The 14,523-nt window shown below is 31.2% G+C and overlaps 1 protein-coding gene across 8 annotated transcripts in view; it reads left to right on the forward strand.

Annotated features, from left to right (window-relative positions):
* The window catches only part of LOC106467503 (serine/threonine-protein phosphatase 2A regulatory subunit B'' subunit gamma-like), a 36,818-nt gene that overhangs the window by 8,919 nt on the left and 13,376 nt on the right, over positions 1-14,523 (forward strand). For all 8 annotated transcript variants that reach the window (XM_022396342.1, XM_022396332.1, XM_013927865.2 and 5 more), the window contains 6 exons: positions 735-784; positions 2,069-2,123; positions 3,568-3,680; positions 9,334-9,502; positions 9,740-9,928; positions 12,528-12,664. In XM_022396342.1, the coding sequence (XP_022252050.1) occupies positions 735-784; positions 2,069-2,123; positions 3,568-3,680; positions 9,334-9,502; positions 9,740-9,928; positions 12,528-12,664 (713 nt within the window). The remainder of the gene's footprint in view (positions 1-734; positions 785-2,068; positions 2,124-3,567; positions 3,681-9,333; positions 9,503-9,739; positions 9,929-12,527; positions 12,665-14,523) is intronic.

The following is a 14,523-nucleotide window of genomic DNA, read 5'->3' on the forward strand; positions in this document are numbered from 1 at the left end:
TACTGGAGGACTACGAAATTTAAATTTAAAGAGTGGTGCTAACATATAAACCAAAATACAATACAAAGTAGAAAATATTGACATGTAATAATATATATATATATATATATATATTTTATATGTATCTGTCTGTCCTTAACTAATGGTGGGAGGGAATCTGTGGGATGCTTCTAAAATGAAAAAGAGCTATGAAGTTTTTTTTAAGTTTAAATTATCATTATTCCTCCAACATGTCTTGAAAGGGGCAATGCAATACATCAGCAAATATATAAAGCCCCATCAGGGGGAACTGTATATTTTATGTATGGTTTATAATTTACTAATTTGCCAGAATTATTTTTTTCATTCTCTAATACTCTCATGCCTGCCTAAGTTTTAAGTAAGAATGGAATTGAAATTTCTATTTAAAAATTCATTACTTAAATGTGATTATGTTCTTTACAACTTAATCTGTCAATATGTAAAAAACAGTTGCATATCATTAGTTTTGTTTTTTATTTTTTCAACATGAGTTAATTTTTCAATGTAATGAACCCAAGTTTTAGATTTAACCCTATATGTAGTGTTTTATGGACCCACTTAAAATGTGTAAAGTACCTGTATAACATACATTTCATCTTTTGAGTTCAATGCAATACATACGTTGTATAAGTCTCCTCCCAAAACATTTGAATATGGTTTTTCTATGTAAAGTTTTAAGCTATTCACAAATCATTTGTTTGTTGATTATATAGCTACCAGCAGAAGATGACTTATTACAACAGAAACTGAGGGAGGAATCCAGGTGAGTGAATTCACATATTAACATATTTTGAAAGTTTTTATGTCAAGAGTTATTTTGTTTAATATAATTTATATAATAGTTGAAAAACAGAGTTCTTGTAGTGTTCAAGGGTAATGATGATCATGGTTGCTACACAGAATATGGGCTATGTACAATGTGTCCACCATGGATATTGAATCCAGGTTTTTAGCATTATAAACCTTCAGACTTACTGCTGAGCATATGAGGGTTCAGAGAATTGGTTGTGTGTGTGTGCGTGTTAGTAATGAGATAACAACTAGCGATTTACACTTTTCCAGTGTTTTACCTTGAACCTAGGTATGTATATTTGCAACTGAGATGTGCAAGAGCATTTCAGTCAGTTTTAATAATAAGGACAGAATATATATTTTGTAATTTATGTATGAGTAACAAATCCAGTGTTTTGTCTTCTACTACACAATTATCTTTGCTTTGAAAATTTTGTTACTTGATTAAATTTACTCAGGTGTTATAATTTTGTTCTTACATGAAATGGTCCGGCATGGCCAGGTGGTTATGATGCTCGACTCGCAATCTGAGGGTCGCGGGTTTGAATCCCCGTCACACCAAACATGCTCGCCCTTTCAGCCGTGGGGGCGTTATAAGTGATGGTCAATCCACTATTAGTTGGTAAAAGAGTAGCCCAAGAGTTGTCAGTGGGTGGTGATGACTAGCTGCCTTCCCTCTAGTCTTACACTGCTAAATTAGGGATGGCTAGCGCACATAGCCCTCGTGTAGCATTGCGCGAAATTCAAAACAAACTTACATGAAATAATTTATGTATATTTCATAGTGCATGTTAATTCACATTGTTTGTGTAGTAATTGTAATCACCTTGACCATCAAGTGCTTCAACACTTAACCCTTTAGGCAATTTGCCTGAGTTAATGCGGACAAACCATTCTTGCTGTATTTTTAATTACTTGCCTTAATTTAATCACACGTTTTCATGTATAACAATCAATGCTCATCAGATGGCATTGTAAATGTTGCTTGTGTTGATCCCTATTAGATTTATTCAGAATTATGTTTCATAAACACTGGAGAAACATATTCCTATTCTTTACTGTAGTTTTTTAAAATAATATGTATCAAGTATAAATACAGATATGCAGCAGATACTGTTTTCAGATAGAGATGATTGAATTATGTTGTAATTCATAAGTTTTGTAACAAAAATTGAGGTGTAATTATATGATTATGTTGTTGAATACATACACTGTATGTATCATAAAATGACTTAATTTCTTTAATTGACTGTAGAGCTGTGTTTCTTCAAAGAAAGAGTAAAGAACTACTGGACAATGATGAACTTAAGGTAAACTTTATGCTCTGTTTACATGATTCATTATAATTCATCTAATGACATGTTTTGAAACAAAGTTGGTATCACACGACATGGCTTTGAATTAAAACTTGTCATACAGAAGTTCTCAACACTTTAAAATATGGAATTTTTCCATTCAATATACAGTAAAGACAAACTATTTAAGTAAGCTTAACAAATGAGCCAGGGATAGAAATAATGAAATAAAATTATATTCACTTGAGGGATAGCTATCAGGAAGATTACATTCCCTCATGTGAAGTTGCATTTTCTCATGAATTCTTTTTTTATTTAATACATGCAATATGTTCACTTTCATTGTTCATAACCAAAAGAATACAGATGGACCATGCATTCCCAATCAGGAAAACCAACAAAAAGATTTAATTCCTCAGCTCAGCTACTTGACAGCATACTTGCTTCTGTTTCACAGTGAGTCAGTCATATAATTATTGAGCATATTTCTCTTATAGTCAGTGTTTGACTTTTCAAGGGCAAGTGTGGTAAAACAAGTTAAGGTTTGACAGCAAGTTATACTGGGTGGAGAATAATAATACTTTACTTGTAATTTCAAGTAAATGAAATTTTCTACGATTGTATAGGTTAAAGTAATTAGACAAATAGCTAGGCTTAATACTGATATCTTCTAACTTAAAAAAAATATATAATTTTTTGTTTATTGAGTACCTGCAAAAAAAAAAGAAAAAATTTGTTCAATGAATAGTGAATGGTCTGTGAGAAAAAAAAAAAAAGAGCAGCTTAATTTTAGTGCATTAAATGGTTTGTGAAATACGACACCACAGATGATGTGAGGCATTCACGCTGACTGCCTCATTTACTAGACTAAACTCTGATGGAGTAAGAGAAATTCTCTGTGCTCTATGGAGTTCAAGTGAAATTAGCTGACAATAAACAATTTCTCTCTTGGTTTTATGAGATAGGCTAATATATGCTACTTTTGTAGATTAATCTTTGAAGACTTACTTCACAATTGTCATGCTGAATAGGCAGTTGCTGCCCATTTGTTTACTTAATTTATTTTACTTAATAGTTTGTATGAAACAGTAAACAATAGTGCATTAAACTATTGGAAATTTTTTTCAGAGTTACGAGTATTCAAATGTAAATTTCATAAAGAATTTTTGGAATTATGTCCCATTACATTTTATATTGTTTTTAAGATGGTTGTTTGTTTGTGATGCAAAAACGTAATCGTAGCTACAATGTGATCATAATTGAACACCTTTTGCTTTCCTGGAAGTTATTTTTAACCTTATTAAAATCACTTTTCTCACCCTATCTTTAATTTCATATATCATACAAATGATGAATTAAACAATAAAGAGGATGCATGTTTTGTTTTATTCATTTTTTAAAATAAATATTAACATCTGAATGTAATAAAACCAGCATTACTAATATGTTAAAATTCCAGGCTCTTTGGGTATTGCTTGACAAACACCAGTCTCCACCATTAATAGGAGATGAACAGATGATTAATTACAAGGACTTTCTGAAAGTTGCACAACAAACAGGACCAAAGTGCAAGTAAGTTCAACATGTACTGTTTTTATTAAATGAAAACTTGAATGATGCAGTTTTTGTCTTCACTGTTATATATAGATTTTATGGGCATAACTCGGTAAGACACATGAATTGAACTTTGTTTTGAGTTTTTCCACTAATCTGAAATTAGTAATGTTTAAAGTAGAGTACAATCATTCAGGTAACTGAAATAGATAAGGTTTTGAGTACTTTTTTTCTACCTAGATAACTAAAATAGGTAGTTTTTGAATAGTTTCCCTTCATTTAGATTCCTGAAATAGGTGGTTTTTAGTAGTCCTTCCACATTAGGTAACTAAACTAATGCTTTGTGTAGTGTCCCTTTGTCTAAGTACCTGAAACAGATGATAATTGAAGCAGCATTTCCACATATAGGTACCTGAAATAGATAGTATTTTGATTAGCTTCCTTCATCTAGATATTAGTGGCAGAAGTTATTGGTAACTTTCAGTCAAAAGTAAATTAACTATGTGGATCAGAACTGAAAAAGTAATGTACAAATTAACATTCCCCATGGGTTTGATCAAATCAGCAACGTTTTTGACCCCAAAACCTTTATAGTTTCCATACTATAACTTATTAATATGTTGTGTATCTTCAAGAAATTTTGCAAGCTTTCAGAAAGAATTGAGAGTCTTTTGTAGACAAAAAATCAGAATTATTAATGAAGTATTTTCAGTAAAAACTTCTGCATGAATGTATGGAGTCAAAGTGTTGATCGCTCTTAGTGCAAAGTGATTTTCATGTTAAGATTAAAAATACTCTTCTTCATCTGAACATTGTCATGTTTCATTTGCATAATCTCGAAAAAACCCTAAATAAATTTCATATGTTTTTTCAGTAAAACTTTCCATTTTATCTGTTATTTTCTCTGTTGGAACTCTATACGACCAACTTTGTAATCACTATAGAAAAATACAAAATAAATCTAAATTGAAATTAATTTCTTTCTAGAATGGCTTCATTTTGAACCATATTCTAACTAATAATCCTGTCATACAACTTGTAAATCACTTGGCAAACTTGGCTAATGCTACCCTATTGAATTACATAATGAATGGGCTACTTTCAGTATAAGCTTCATTCCCATGGGAACACATCTACTAGATTGTATGAATTTTGTAACAGCTCTTGCTGCATAGTTAGAAAAATTGTGATAATTATGGGACACTCTCTACTTTTGGATGTTATTATTCTATATTCTTTGGTGCATTATTTAATTAAATAAATATTATTTAGTGCACTGCTATCATTAGTATAAAAAAGTATAGTTAAGTGTCATCAACAGTCGACAGCAAATAAAAAAAAAGGCCCAGGAAAGTATTTTATTTCTTGTTTTTCTTGTGTATTCTTTATTTATTACTGTAAAAGTAACTAAAATGTAAAAATAGGAAACTCTTTAAGTTAGTTAAGGTTAGATTAGGCAAAATAAGTAATAATAATAATAATATGATAAAAAATTGTCGTGAGGCACACACACACGCGAGCAGCTTGGAGTAGCTTGTGGGTAATGTAATGCAATAGCTTAACAGGAGCTGCACATTTCCCAACTTAAAGAGCAATAAAACATTAAAATTTAAGTATAAATAGATGTATACTGTTACGAGTTTAAAGCTACTTAGGATAAACAAATGTAGTTTCATGTTACAGTTTGAAGTCATTCTAGAAGAAAAAGGATAATTTAGCATAGAGAAAATACTAATGACAAAATATAAAGCTTTATTAAAAAAGAAAGGTTTGAAATTTACTATGGAGGCCTTTAGAGATTATGCAAATGACATTTAAGATGAAGAAAAGTGTTTTTAATCTTAATGTGAAAATCATTTTGCACTGGACTGGTAAAGAAGATATATTCATGGACAAATCTTTAGTAAAAATACTTCATTAATGCTAAATGTGCGGATATTCATGGACAAATCTTTAGTAAAAATACTTCATTAATGCTAAATGTGCAGTGCATGTACTGTAAGTACATACTCTTGTCTATTTAGCTATGTTGCGGGTTTTGACCAGGTGCATTGCAAGCATCGTGAACAGACTACTGAAACATTTGGCACTTTCACTGCATTATGGGAGGCCTCGAAGATAATACAAGAGAAAGGAATGATTTGCTAAGCAAAGATTCGCAACTGGGGTTGTTTTGATTCACAAACTGCAATGTAATCCAGGATATTTTGTCCCCCGGCTTTGCCTGAGTAATAACAATAGTATAATGAGTAACTTGAGTGAAATTTCGTACTTCTCGGAGAGGTGGTTAAATAAATTAAGAAATAGGGGATACCTAGAGAGCAAATGTCAGAATTACTTTATTATCATTGCATACAAATAAACATGGCATCATAACTTAGTTATTAAATCAAATTTTAATATTATATAAGTTTTAAATTCTTAAGTTTATATGAAAACATCTAAAAATATCCTTAATCTACCCTAGTATGAAAATTGGGATATTTGCTCTCTAGGTCTTTCCTTCTCTATGTTATTTACCATCTCTCCAAGAAGTATAGAATTTAACGTAAATTACTCATTATAATATAGATATTATTCAAGCAAAGCATAATTTTTATAGCCTTCAATTGTATTTGTTTACGGAGCCTTAAACTCAGAAAATCAGATCCATTTGCTATCCCCACCTGTTACATACTCTTTTTCACAAATTGCCAATAGCTCTCTCTGGCAATTTATACTATATTATTTATAACCAATAGAAAGCCAAAACTTTAGCCTGTCAAATGACATATTATATTACATTGTTTTCTGTACAGAGAATTTTCTATTTCACCTCTAGTTCAAAAATTTTTCTTACAGGAATTACATCAACAAGCTTAACTGAAGTTTTAAAGGCTTTTATCACATAGTTAGAAAACCAGAAATATTATGATAGTTATAGGATATAGTTTGCTTTGTGTGTATTATTATTCTGTGTTCCTAGGTGTATTATTTAATTAAATACAAATTTATTTGTGTAGTATAAATAGTATACAAGTGTAAGCTTTCATTGTCAGTTGATAGCAAAAAGGCAAGAGACCCAGTTAAGTACCATATCTATTTTTCTTCATGTGTATTCTTTATCTATTATTATAAAAGTAACTAAAATGTAAAAACTAGAAACTTATTAGGTTAGATAATTAAAATAAAAATGAAAAAATTCTTCAGGAGGTATGCTCACAAGAAGCTTGTGCATTACATAATTCATGTGACCTTTAACTTTCACCACTGGGGATCAGGGTTACAGTATATCTTGTATTTTTTTCTTGGGTTACAGAAAATAAAATAATTAACTAAGCCTACTACTTTAGACTACTCTGATAATTTAGACCTAGTCTACTTTGTACTAAATGCTTACTAAGACACCAATGATAGGTTATAATAATTTTTACAGTGCATCCTTTCAGCTAAAAAGCAATGACTTGTGCTAGCTTCCCTAGTAATTTTATTTTTAAAAGAAAGTTAGCAGCACTGCCTATTAAGAAATGAATGGTGATTTAAGAGTTTCTTATTTTTAAAAGATTTCAAATGAACATGTCCCATATTAGTTGTAAGTTATGATATAAAACCACATTTTCTATGCATGAACAGCTTTTGCCCTTATTGTGACACATTATCCAGACAGCCATGTTTGTAAAACAGTAGTCTGTTGGGTACACGATTTATGTATGTGCAATGTACATTTACGTAGAAGTTTACATGTATAAATATTTGACTTCATGGGTGCATGCAGATTAGTGTGAAGGGGCATGCTAACTACAGTGCCTTGCAAAAATATTCACCCCTACCAATAATGTCACATTTTGATGAAATACAAATAATGTAAATAATTTGTGTTTATGAACTTGTTTTTATTCCAAACTCTAATGAACAAATTTAACATTGTTATGTGTGAAGGAGGTTGAATATCAGTTAAAATCTACAAAGAAAATATATATATATATATATATTGAAATTTGCTGATTGCAGTACTTGGTGGAAGCATCTTTGGCAGTAATTACTGCTGTGAGTCCTTATGGATAAGTCTCTACCAGCTTTGTACAATGGGATGGTGTAATTTTTGCTCATTCTTCTTGGCAAAATTGCTCCAGTTTTGACAAGTTCCTTGGGAATTACTGATGGACTGCAATCTTGAAGTCTTGCCATAAATTTTTCATTAAAGTCAGGACTTTGACTAGGTCACTCTGTGACATTCATTTTCTTCTTTTGAAACCACTCTAATGTAACTGTGGGCTTTTGCTTTGCATCATTGTTTTGCTGAAATGTGAATTTTTGACCCAGTTTTAGATTCTTGGCGGACTCAAGCAGGTTTTCCTCTAGGAATCGCCTATATGTTGCACCATCCACCTTCCTCTCAATCCTGACAAGCTTCCCAGTCCCTGCTGTAGAGAAGCATCCCCATAACATAATGCTGTCACCACCATGCTTGACAGCTGTGATATAGTTGACTGAGTGATATGGTGTGTTGGGCTTGCGTCAGATGTAACGCTTCAAATTTAGACCAAAAAGCTCAATTTTTGTCTCATCTGACCACAAAATCTTTTGCCACATGTCTGCAGTATAATTTACATGCTTTGTCACAAACTCCATATAAGATTTAAGATGATTCTTTTTCAGTAATTGATTCTTTCTTGCCACTTACCTCTACAGGCCAACTATGTGTTGGGACCGGGATATTGTTGATGTATGAACACTGACTCCTATCTCAAACATGGAACAAATCTTTCAAAGTCACTGTTGTCTTCACTAGTTTACTGCTTGATCTGGATAGTGACTTGGTGGTATAAAGCATATTTCACTTCTTAATAATGGACTTCACTGTACTGAAAGGGATAATCAGCAACTTTGAAATTTTTTTATAACCTTCTTTTGATCTGTGCTTCTTTACCACTTTATTCCTGACTTGTTTGGTAAGCTCCTTGGTCTTCCTTTAGTGTTACCTTAGCAAAGGGGTTGAATACTTATGCAACTGAGAATATTCTAATTTTTTAGTTTTCTCAGTTTGGAGTAGGTTGTGTAGATTCTAAATATAAAGTCTCATTTCAAAGTTTCATGATTGGAAGCTCAGACAACAACAAAGTGTTTGTAAGGCACTGTATAGGAGTACATTACCTTTGTAACAAAGGAATATCCTGCATATAGGGTAAACTATTCACAAGTACTAAGGGTGTTATACGTTTGTGTTATTAGTTGCAATATTCTGTGTTTGTAACAATAACAGAAAATATGCAAGGGTTAAAGGTATACAGAACAAGTGGTAGGAATGAAGCTTTGAACTCAACCAGTCTGTACATTCAGCTCTTTTTTTTTATTTATTGATCAGTTGTCTTATTTTATTGATAAATGTTCTACTTCTGTTCAAGTTCTGTGTGATTGTCTGAAGTTTCTTATCAAAAAAATTATATAATTGCTCTTAAAAGAACTATTTGGCATAGATGACATTATGCTTAAAGCACTGTTGAAATTATTATAGCAGTTGATAATGTTCTATCTAAGGTTAGCTGATGTCATAATGACTAATTTTTATCAGCATGCTTTTGGTTGCACAATTTTACTGGTCACTTTATAGTTAAGAAATATTTTTTCATGTAAATAAGTTAGATTAATAAACAACAGAGTAATTTGAATTTGTAATTTATTGTCATTTTAGGCAGTATTTCAAAGCCACTATATATGCCAAGCTTCTCCAAGATGACCCATACGGGCGTATTTCTGTAATGCATTTCTTCAATTATGTGATGCGTAAGGTATGGTTACATCAGACAAGGATTGGTCTTTCGCTTTATGATGTAGCAGGACAAGGATATTTAAGGGAGTGTGTAAGTAACAGAATTTAACTTTTTTTAAGTTAAGTTTTTAATATACGAAAGTCAATTCAGCTCTCAAGACAAGGCTATTTAATCAAGGTTAAGGTCATACCTGCTCGTGATTTCGAGCCAAAACAGTGTAATTGGTATTATGTTTCTTTGTGTATTTTCATAGAATGAGATGTAAGACTTTATTGTTTTTTTCGATTGTTGTATTTTTAGTAATAATATGAACATTTTTACTTTCAGGACTTGGAAAACTATATAGTGGAACTTATCCCAACCCTTCCACAACTTGATGGACTGGAGAAGTCATTCCATTCTTTTTATGTTTGCACTGCTGTTAGAAAATTCTTCTTTTTTCTTGACCCATTGAGGACTGGTAAAGTTAAGATACAGGACATTCTAGCCTATAGTTTTCTTGATGATTTACTTGAGGTTTGTAGCTGATATCTGTGTTAATTTCTTTGTAATCATTAACTTTCATAATGGTTTACTTATGTTGGTTAGCATCATATCAGTGAATTTTTGAAAAGTTGATGATATGTTTTTCTTATTTCATATATTGTAATTCTTTTTGCTTGTTGTAGTTTAACCATAGTGTTTTTTTTTTCTAATCTTAAAATTGAGTCAGTTTTATAAAAATTATTGGTTGTTTTGGTTATCATGGCATCTGGCAAATGATTAGAAAGTACTGGAACTGTTTTACAACTAGAATTTAGTATTAAAGCTTTCAAAGAATGTAACTCTTGCAGAGAAATCTTCATTTGAAACTGAGTTTTTCCCTGAAATTGTGTAAAGATTTGGTGAAGGCTTTTTGCCTTTTACAAAGTAATTTGCATATAGAAGACCTGTTTTAGTGGTAAAGTAGTCAATATTCACTGGGTTAATATCCGAAAGTTGCGTTTACCCTTAGTCTCCCTTTCATGTGCAAGGATGAAACGTTTGAATCTAATCAAAACAGGATAAGGAAACTATGAAGTAAGAATAAGATACCCTGTTCTTTTAATTATAACCACTTTCATTGTCTCAGATCATTCGGTGATTGATAGACCTAGATATGATTGATCAGATCTCAATGAACAAAAGTCATGAGAAATTGTTGATCATTTATTGTTGTGTCTATTAACTGTGCATTGTGAACATATTGAAAACTCTTCTTACAGTGTAAATAAAGATCAGAATGGAATGGCCCTGAGCAAAAGTATTCTAGCTTTGGAAAGACTTTTCATAAACATCTAAACAACATTTTGAGTGTTTTATTACATTCTTTAAACCAAGAGATCAAGCTCTAAGCTCGTACGGAAATTTATTTATAACGTATTGGCCTGGCATATTTTACCTTGTTCAAAGCTACCACCAGGATATGACAATTTCTTTACAATTGACTTAATATTTAAAGGTTAAAATATTGTGTAATTGTGTTTTTTTTATTGGGATATATGCATTTTTTCTCTTTAGGCATTTGAAAAAAATTTAAGTAAGCAAAACTCATTTTCTTATTGTTTTACAGTTTCTAACATATAGTTTCACAGTTTAAAAATTTATTTTAGGATCAATAGATCACTACTGACCAAGCTCACATGTATTGAATAAGTGATTTCAGAATTCATTTGTATTTTGGATAGACAGAAAAAGCCTTCTGCTGAAAATTAAGTGTAGTAATAGTGTTAGTATGGCTAAAAACCAGGCAGAGCAAAGATAGCCCTTGTGCAGCTTTGTGCTTAACTTCAAAACAAATAGTGTTAGGATGTATGACATTAAAACTTCTTTATTGTGTTCAATAGAAAAATATAAAGGTTTTTAGAAATGATTTAGTCATTATGGAAGTCAATATTAGCGATAGAAGTGAGAAACGTGATTGCTGGCACCTTCCAGGTTCCTTAACACCTGGAATTAAGTGATACAGGCATAATTTAGGAACTCAAATAAAATTTAATGTGCTGATCATACTGAAATACTTGGACTTCAGGTTGCAAAAAATTGCTCATTCATATTTGGGCCTCTGAAGTAAAAATAAGTTTGGGATGAGTGGATTTGAAAAGGTGGTTTTAAAGGAGAGGAGCTGAGCTTCAAAGTAATCTAAACAACTTGCCAATCGTACTTAACAAAAGGTGGTTTTAAAGGAGAGGAGCTGAGCTTCAGAGTAATCTAAACAACTTGCCAATCATACATAAGAAAAGGTGGTTTTAAAAGAGAGGAGCTGAGCTTCAAAGTAATCTAAACAACTTGCCAATCATACATAACAAAAGTTTTGACATCTACAAAATTTCAAGGGGTGGTCTGACAGAGTGGCCCCCCCAGTAGCCTAAAGTGTACAAACTCTAGTGCCCTCCAGTGGCACAGCGGTATGTTTGTGGCTTTACAATGCTAGAAACAGGGTTTTGATACCTGTAGTGAGAAGAGTACAGATAGCCCATTGTGTAGCTTTGTGCTTAACTTCAAACAAATAAACAAAACTGACAGAGTGACCCTTGAAGGTGAAATACAGTGGATTTAATGGTGCATGGGAATGTTTCATTGTACTTCATGATGTTTTCTTTTTACAGTAATGGATTTTTATTTTATTTTGAAAGCTACAGTAGATCTTAGTTGCATTTGAGTGTAAATCATTATTAATTGTGCAGAATTTATGTGTTTTTGATCAGGTTATGTAAGTCAGTCAGCAAAAAACATTTCCCAAAAGGAAATTGCAAAGATAAACATGTTAATGAGTAAAAAAGTAAATAATCCTGGACTTTAACTTGTACATCATCAGCATTTTCCACTATCAGATCTTAACTTCAATGCAACAACAAAGAATTGATGGGTAATCATGAAGAACATGTGAACTCATTGTTTGAACATTCTTGGGATACCCATTAATCCCTGGAGCCTCTGGGTCCTTTGGTCCCTGCTGTTTTGACTGCTGAAAATATCTTATGATGATGTTGCTGTAGATCAAAATTTAGATAACATAAATCTCTTATTGTCATGTTAAAGTGAAGTATTATAAATGTTACTAAACCCCAAAAATAATTTTTTTTATGTTTATTAGTTGAGAGATGAAGATCTACCTAAAGATATACAGGATTCTAACTGGTTTTCTGCACCTTCAGCTCTGAGAGTTTATGGCCAATATTTAAACTTGGACAAAGATCGTAATGGGATGTTAAGTAAAGAAGAGCTTGCAAGGTATGGCATCTGATCAGTACCTGGTTCTAATGCTTTTTTTTACTTTTTTTTACTTTTGACATTACTCTTACTAACATTTTAATATTGACTGTTATTTACGTTTTAACCCCACCATTATGGCCTGGTAGGATCCACCCAGCTCATAACCACGAAAGTATTTATGAAAGTAATTATACTAATATCTTTGATAATGTATGCATATCTTTACAAAATTTTACAGGTTATTCATAAAAATTACAAGGCTTTCATACACAAAATATCAGGATTTTAAATTAAGTATTATTATTTTTTTAATTAAAGATTTTCTCCTGAAATATTTTCTTTTAGAATGTTGACTATCCAACATGCAAAGTAATTTTCATTTTAAGATTAAAAATACTTTTATGCATCAGAACATTGTCAAATTTGACATGCAAAATCTTTATAACCTCCAGATAATTGTCAAATGTTTTTAAGAAAAAACTTTATATTTTATCTGTTATTTTCACTAACGAATCTCTGTGCAGGTTCAATCAATCTTGTAATTATCATAAAAAATTAGGAAATAAATTAAATTATGTTTTTTCGTTCTAGAATGACTACAGATTATAACACAAAAATGCAAATGTTTAGTCTAAATAGGTTAAATTTCATAACATTATATATTTATAATTTTTATTATATTGACTTCTCAGCCGTGCCTAACTAACATTATAGAAGTTGCCACATGTGTACTCGGGCTACTGTATCAAAGAATATAAAACTAGCCTTTACAAAGTAACATGTCTTGGCTGTGTTTTAGTGAAGTAGTATTTTGTCAAATACAGTCACATTTCAGTTATATACGTTATTACTCTTTACAAATAAGTTTTTAAATTTTAGTTATTTTTCTTAAAACATAGAACAGTAAATAAATAATTATAGAAAACAATTATCTCTTCTAGTTACGAACTTTGTACTCGTTTTCTGACATGCATTCAAAATTTTATTGAACTACTATTTCATGAATTTATCTCAATAAGTTTGGTATCAAACTGTAGATTGTAATTCAAAAGTAAATATTAAAAAACCCAGATAAACATCGATTTTTGTGTGTCACATGGTATGTTGAATGCAGCACTGGTTCAAATTAGATGTTTGTGAAGTCGAAATACTAAGTCTATAGTTTCATACAAATTAGAAACTCAAATTACAGATATTGACAAGCTAGAATGTAAAATAAGAAGGTCTTATTTTTTCTATTTGTTAAGATATTGCTCATATAATAAATCAAACACAATGGCACCCCGCCCACCTCTTTCCATTTTTGGAAATCCTCCCTTATATACACTTACTTCTATATATGACATGAGTAACAAATCGGAAGCTCAGAATGACCCCCTGGTGGTTTTCTCAGCTTTTCTAATATAACTAGCATCATTACTTTCTTTTGAACCAAGATTTCAATATGGTAGGTTGTGTCTTTAGTCTGCCCGAAATTTCATATTTTTTTTAAGAGTAAAATACATCTTAGTTACGAAGCTTGATAAATTATAGTTATGATATTCATATCCTTCACATGCAAAATTTTTAAAGGCTTAGTAACCTATGTCGAGCAGCAACTGAGTACAAAGGTCATAACTAGAAGAGATAATTGTTTGCTTTACTTCTTTATTTACTGTCTATGTTTAAGTTTAAGAGCTTATTTCAAAATAGCAATAATCTATATACATATATAATGTATAATAATTGAAATGTGACTGTATTTTACAAAATACTAGTCGATTAAAACACAGCCAAGACAAGTTACTTTGTACAGACCAAAGATCACTTTTATGTTACTTGATACGATGACATGAGTGCACGTGAGCCCCATCGTTGTAGCTTCTGTATTGTTAGCC

The sequence above is a fragment of the Limulus polyphemus genome, unplaced genomic scaffold (genome assembly GCF_000517525.1).
Source record: "Limulus polyphemus unplaced genomic scaffold, Limulus_polyphemus-2.1.2 Scaffold80, whole genome shotgun sequence".
Classification (NCBI taxonomy): Eukaryota; Metazoa; Arthropoda; class Merostomata; order Xiphosura; family Limulidae; genus Limulus; species Limulus polyphemus.